The following is a 7638-nucleotide window of genomic DNA, read 5'->3' as shown; positions in this document are numbered from 1 at the left end:
ACAGGCCTAAAGTGTAAGCAGACGTTTGAATGTTTAGTTCTCTCCTCTATCATAATTAAGCAGGGCTTTCATGTTGCGCGTGCTGAAGCTCCTCCGCACGAGCGCGATCTCGCTTCTGAGTTGCGAATAGCAAAAAGGCATCATACACAAATGTTTGAATATTATTGCATATAAAAACAGCTGGCGACCCTGGTGAGACAGAATTTGCAAGACAATGTATCTATAGCAATAATAAATGTATGTGTGTTTTCTTAATTTCTCCAGTACCGATAGCAGAACCGTTAACGTCAGAGCTTATTGATACTCCGGTCTTTCATAATTTAGCCCCGGGACCGATTAAATACCGGGTTTCGGTACCCATCCCTATTCCAAACCCATTTTTGGTCAATGCTCCATCCCTTGTCGTCAGACTTTCTCTTTCTGTCCTCTTCCTTTGGTTGTCTACCCATCAATCTTTGCAGCGGAAGTAGGGCTGCACAATATATCGTTTCAGCATTGATATCGCGATGTGCGCACCTGCGATAGTCACATCGCAGGATGTGCGATGTTTAGTATAGGCTACTGTCGTTATATTTATACTGAATGTTTTCTTTGCTCACACACAGACGCGGTGTCTACACCGGATGCAACAGCTGTACAGAGATACCCATTTTAAATACGTTTAGTAGCAGAGCTACTGCGCGTGATTTTCAGTGCTGGAAATCAGTTTATCCTTTGTTGAAACTTCCGTGTCGTCGTGGAGAGCGCAGGTCACGGTTACTTAGCAACGGCAGATGCCACGAAAGCGCAAGCTCCCGAGCGCTTTGGACAGAAGGAGAAAGCGGCGCGACTGGAGTTTTCCCACGCGTTTTTAGGCGCAACATGTGAACGAACGGTGAAAATGAACGGCGAAGTCTGTCTACACTGGACGCGACAAAGCGACCGTTGCCAATCATTTGAACTTTGTGTCAGTACGTCATAAAGAGAACGCGGCATCAGTTTACTGTCGGGGATTTGTCGTGTCGTGCCGCGCCGCAGCCAGTGTAGACAGTCACACAGCATCACTGATTATAATGGGTTCATAGTATTTTGTCGCGCCGCTCGCGTCCGGTGTAGCCACGCAGAAGCACGTGAACACTGAAATCTGTTCACGTCTGCGTCTGTTTGTGCCTGAAATACTGTGCTCTGCAAGTATCCTTGTAAACGCAGTTGCTTATGGCTTAGGTGAAGGGAAACAATTGAGAAAGAAAATGGATATGTAAAAGTAGCCTATATTGGTTTACAGCAGTTTAATGTTCCTGAGGCTTTCTGTGTTATGAATGTTAATCAAACAACACAACTTTTGTAGCTTTAACAGATTTATTAGATTTAATTTATACAGTGAAGACTATGCAGTGCTATTTTACATTTGATTATTCAATTTCTGTACCTGAATACTGTTAGACTTAACTGAAAAATATAAATCACTGCTTATTTCATTTGTATCTTTGTTCTGTTATATTTATCTATGCTTGTAATTTGTTTATTTCCTATGCTGATTTACTCGTCTACAAAATCACCCCAATCAATATTTTTTTTCCAAATAAACTATTCAAGTCATGTGGTGATTTTTTTTTTTCATATCGCAATATATATCACAGAAAAATAAAATATCGCAATGTGAGTTTCTTCCAATATCATGCAGCCCTCAGCGGAAGGATGTTGCACGCTCCGTTTCCTCCAAACCGCAGTTTTGAGTCTGTTCTCTGGCAGATATTTGGTCCCCACCTTCCCTCTCACATTTGACTGCTGTTGAAAAGGATGTTGGCCAATGCAGAGAATATGAATACAGGCACCATGCTTTCCTTTTGGAACAAATTGAATTGAAAGCTGATCTGTTGTGACAGTCTCAACATAATGTGATGCTTAGGGATGCACAATATATGTTATCAATTATCAGCTAATAGTATGGGCTATTGTAAAGATTATAATATTTTATGCTGATTTAATATCACTTAATTTTATGTAAATCTATTAATAATTATTAAATCAGTATGTTTTCATATTAGATATCTATCAGCCAATATTTGTGTTTTTAGATATTTTCTTTCATCTACAGATAACTTAAAGGGATAATGTTTGATTACAGCAAAGATTTAACCCTTTACGACCACTATTTTTTGAGTATTCTTCACATTTAGAGGTTTTATTGTTTTTTGTTTTGTTTTGTTTGTTTTTTTTGCAGAAAATTAAAACAAACTAAAACAATAAATGTTCGTGTTTAGCATTATTATTATTATTATTAATCCATTTTTTCAGTGTCTATCCATATTGGATATTTATTCTTCCTATTTTTAGATTTTTACATGCTTTTGCTTTCATCTACAGATAGCTTAACATCTACAGATAAAAGTATTCGATTTCAGAGATTTAAGAGCACTATTTTATGAGAATTTTTCCATTTAGAGGACTTGCTCATTGCTCTTGGTGAATGTTTTTCTCAGAATTAATATTTTCCAACAGCATTGTTTATAGACCTTAAAAAACAATGAAATTTCACATTTTGTTGTTTAAATTAAGTAGGGATGCACAATTTAATCAGAAACACAGTCTAAATATTATTTGTGTATTTTGCTTTCATTTTATTAGAAGTAGGCCAACAGTGCCCCCTACAGAATTAAAACTCCAAACGTTCTGCATTAGGACCCCGGGGAGGCTGGCGCTGCTGCCACTGCACATTACTGTTTAGTCTATCACACACCAAACGCGTCATTCTGTACGTGCATTCTCAAATTAAATGCAGCGATCCAAAACAGTGAATCTAATCATCATTCAGGCAAAACTTTGCTTCAAGAATGAGCCACACTGCTGACATGATCTAATTGCTAGCACACCCTGAGCATATGTGAGTTAATTTATTCCTCTTATCGGCAAGAGATATCGGCATATTTTTTTTCATATTGGGCCGATGCTGATATTTACATTTCAAGCCATTATTGGCCGATTCTGATATTGGTCCGATAATATCGTGCATCCCTAAAATTAAGAGCTGCAATACTGGACAAAGATTAAACTGTTTTTCATGCATTTTGTGGAATTTAGTATGTAGTACTTCGTACCTTTAATCAGATTGGTGGTTGTCTGAAGCCTAAACTGAAAAAGCCTCAGTCCACATACACATTTAGCATCCAAACAAATTCAAACACCTCACCACACACTATTTTTTCCATCTTCACACATGTTGTGATGCTCAAATAAGATAACTGACCAGAATGCTGGTGGTTAGTGCTGGGCCTTAGCACGATTACTCTTGCATTACACTTTCACACAGATGTTTGAACTCTCCAATGCTGCTGTGATGTTTAGCTTTCTTGATGGCGGTCTTGGCTAAAATAACTCATGTGCTTGTGATAACTCTGCAGGATCCTGTTATGTGTAACAGAATAATGCTGTATGCAAATTATAGTGTAATGCAATAATGTACAATTACAGCAGGATAATGAGTCATGTTTAATCAATATGAATCGTCTTCTCTTCTTTCCACAGGTATTAAATGAAGAGTGCGATCAGAACTGGTATAAGGCAGAATTAAACGGCAAAGACGGTTTCATTCCTAAAAACTACATCGAGATGAAGGCGCATCCGTAAGTATACTAAGATACGTTAGCCACCACAACCTGACTTCCGTTTACACCTCTTTCAAAGCACCATGAGATCATTCACAGCTTTAAAGGTGAAGTGTGTGTCATTTCTGTGCCACTAGTATCACCAAACGAAATGACGCACAGTTCCTCTTTTTCCACCTTGAGAAATATTGCTCGATTGTTTTTATTCAGAATAATTTTTCTTCTGAATTTTCTGTTTAAGTGATGAATCGTCAGAGTCATTTCCTTGGTGTACAGCTCTTTCAGGCTTACAGAGAATTGAATAAACTCAGTCTAACCCCTCTCTGACATGACTTCACTTCCCTAGTCTCGGAGAAACTCCTCTGCTCTGTGTTTCCCATCATTGCAGACATCTGTTTTACGGGTCTGTCGGTATTAATGAGGAGCTTTACTGTAATCATGTTTGGAAATCTTTGAACAGAGCTGTGTACAGCTGTTATAAAACAAGCGAGTGAGGGTCTCAAGTATTGCTCAAGAATTCAAATTGGCATCAGAAGCAAAATGAACGCCAAAGTGAAGAGATGGTGTTAGTTTATTACATCATTCAAAATGTACATCTTCATATTTATGTATCAGAATATCTCAAAATAACACACAGACCAGTGAATCAGTGTTTCCAAACCCTGCCATTCTGCCCTAGTGTCAGTTTCAAAATACACCAGCAGCCTTGACAAATGGATATTCCACAGTTTTTATATCTAATTTTATTTATTTTTTTATTTATATATTTTTTATATCAGTTGCAGGTATTTACAATTATTGCACTATTGTCTAAATGTTTTGGTGCACTTATGCTCACCAAGGCTGTGATTATTTGATAAGAAATACAATAAACTAACAGAAATATTGCGAAATATTATTACATTTTCAAATAACTGTTTCTATTGTAATATATTGTAAAATGTCATTTATTATTGTGATGCAAAGCTGAATTTTCAGCATCATTACTCCAGGCTTCAGTGTCACATGATCCTTCAGAAATCATTCTAATATGCTGTTTTGCTGCTCAAGAAACATTTATTATCAATGTTGAAAACAGTTGTGCTGCTTAATATATATTTGTGGAAACCGTTCTACTTTTTCAGGATTCTTTAAAGAACAGTAAGTTCTAAAGAACAGCATTTATTTGAAATTGAAATCTTTTGAACCATTAAAATTGTCTTCATTGTGACTTTACAATTTAATGCATATTTGCTAAACAAAAGAATTTATTAAAATAATTAATTAATTAATAAAAAAATCTTACAGTGTCCAAACTTTTGAATGGTGTGTGTGTGTGTGTCCACAAAAGTTTGGGATTAGTAAGATTTTTAATGTTTTAATGGAGTCTCTTATGCTCATCAAGGCTCATCAAATATTGTGAAATATTGCAATTTCTAAAATTGATTTCCTATTTTAATATACTGTAAAATATAATTTATTTCTTTGTCGCAGCGCTGAATTTTCAGCATCATTACTCCAGTCTTCAGTGTCACATGATCCTTCAGAAATCATTCTAATATACTGATTTATTATCAATGTTGGAAACGGTTGTGCTTCTTAATATTTTTTTGGAACCTGTAATACTTTTTTCTTTGATTCTTTGATGAATAAACAGTTCAGAAGAAACAGCATTTATTCAAAATAGAATCTTTTCTTACAATATAAGACTTTACTATCACTTTTGATCCATTTAACATCCTTGCTGAATAAAAGTATTAATTTCTTAAAAAATTTAAGTTTAAATTTACTGACCCCAAACTTTTGAATAGTAGTGTATATTGCAACACAAAATGTCTATTTTGAATCAACTTTTTATTTATCAAAGAATTCTGAAAAAAAGTATCACAGGCCCCAAAAATATTAAGCAGTGCAACAGTTTCCAACATTGATAATAAATCAGTATATTAGAATAATTTCTGAAGGATCATGTGACACTGAAGACTGGAGTAATGACTAATAAAAATTCAGTGCTGCATCAAAGAAATAAATTATATTTTAAAGTATATCAAAATAGAAAACTGTTATTTTAAATTGCAATAATATTTCACAAAATTACAGTTTTTCTGTATTTTTGATCAAATAAATGCAGCCTTAAGGAGCATAAGAAACTTCTTTTGAAAACATAAAAAGTCTTACTGATCCCAAACTTTTGAACGGCAGTGTATATGGTTGATGATATATTAGCTTTCACAGCACACCAAGTGTACTTTACACTGTGTCAGCCTTGAGGCTGTTGTGTGAGCTCTAATCTGAACACTTCAGTAATTACTTCTGGTCTCAGATCACAGATTCTCAGGTCTTTTCCAAATCCCTAATCTGCATTTTGCAGAATCTTTTCTTTTCTGTCAGGCCCTGTCCAAAACCGCAGCCAAACCGCATAGAAAAATGCAGTTTAGCCGTTCGTCCACACGTAAACGCAGCACCAGTTCACTGAAACCGAACATTTTTGAAAACTCCTGCCAGGGTGAAGATTTTCAAAAACTCCGGTTGCAGTGTTATCGTGTAGACAGCGAAACCTGAGTTTTTGGCTTGTGACGTCGGAGCCTGCGCTGTTATCTCCGCCTACTGGAAACTTTTTCAGGCTTCTGATTGGCCAACATGGCTTTACGGTTGAGATTATATCGCCACCTGTTGGTTTGGCATGCTCTTGACAGTGCTTCACAGCATGCGTTTGCGTTTTCATGTGGACGGAGATTTTTTTTTTAAACGGAAGAAGGAAAAACTCAGTTTATAAAAATACATGTGGACATGGCCTCAGTTGACTTGATGATTTTCGTAGGAATGCTTTGTTGCCCTTTTGATACCAGGCAGCTTGTTTGAGCTCAAAGTGTTTGTGCGTGTGGATGGTTTGGTTTGTTCGTCACTGGTCTCCATGCGTGTGAGTTTCATTATTGTCCTGTGTGCAGTAGCAAAGGCGGAAGGACGAATGAATAAATAATTAACTAATATTTGCCTGAGAGAGAATTGAAACCCATGTAATGACACACAATGAGGCTCAAGAACATGATCCACCATTCAAAGTCCCTTTTCCTACAATCAAAGTGTGTCAAGGTAAAAATCAAGTCGTCCTGGGTGGTTTCTTGCGGGTCCAAGCCAAAATAGCCGATCTTCATTTATTTCTTTTACTTTTAATTGAATAATCACTTGCAGATGGAAATATTTGAAGGCCACATTCCATTGTTTTAATTTAGTTTGATATTTACAGTAATAAGTAATGTTTTAAATAAAAGAGCGTTAATAATATTAGTTTTTCCTGTGGTGTGAGGCTCTTTGTTATGAATAGTTCCTCTCTTTAACAGATAATTGAATATTGATCATTTGCGTCACTGGAACTAATTGTCGTCAGCGTTTTTGGACTCACTTTGTTTTGACGTCCCAGAAATCAGAGCGGCTTTTGACCATCAGGTACACAAGACTGGCCAGGTTTATGGTAGGGGCCTCTTGTCAGGACAGGTGATGTAAATGCCGTCCACCTGTTTGAGCAGAGAGAGACGGTTGTCGAGCGGGATGCGGCGAGTGGAATTTGCCCTCGAGTGCTTTAATGCCACTTCCTGGTCACATGCTCTTTGTGTTTGTGTGTGTCTGTGGCTTGTGCCGTCCACATCAAAGCGGACAGGAGAGATTAGGCAGGATCCTAATCGTAACGTAACGGACCCTCTGGGAGCAGAACTGTATTATAATTTCACATGACGCATTGTTTCAAGCAAGTATAGATAGAGTAAAAGAATTCGCTTTATCTTTGATTAAACTAGATGTCCATTACATATTTAATTTGATTTGAATGAAAATATGAAGGTTGGAATAATTGTTCAGTGTGACTTTTTGAGGTTATTGTATTTTTTTTCAGGTTATTATATTATATTATATTATATTCCACTTTGAATGAGCAGTAATTATGACACTGGATCTCTTCAATAAAACATTTATGCAGAAATTATTCTTATTTAAATCTTGTTTAAAGTACTGCAATTTACAGCAAAATATATCATTTTTATATTTTAGTTTATTATTTATTATTTTTAATACACTGGAA

At 36.2% G+C, this 7638-nt stretch overlaps 1 protein-coding gene across 2 annotated transcripts in view; it reads left to right on the top strand.

Moving 5' to 3' along the window:
* LOC107719324 (growth factor receptor-bound protein 2) overlaps positions 1-7638 on the top strand; it is an 81204-nt gene that overhangs the window by 61366 nt on the left and 12200 nt on the right. For both annotated transcript variants that reach the window (XM_016526722.1, XM_016526721.1), the window contains one exon: positions 3505-3602. In XM_016526722.1, the coding sequence (XP_016382208.1) occupies positions 3505-3602 (98 nt within the window). The remainder of the gene's footprint in view (positions 1-3504; positions 3603-7638) is intronic.

Source organism: Sinocyclocheilus rhinocerous, unplaced genomic scaffold (genome assembly GCF_001515625.1).
Source record: "Sinocyclocheilus rhinocerous isolate Xijiao unplaced genomic scaffold, SAMN03320098_v1.1 scaffold1533, whole genome shotgun sequence".
Lineage (NCBI taxonomy): Eukaryota > Metazoa > Chordata > Actinopteri > Cypriniformes > Cyprinidae > Sinocyclocheilus > Sinocyclocheilus rhinocerous.
Note: the sequence above shows the minus strand (reverse complement) of the source record. Positions and strands in the feature narration are given on the sequence as shown.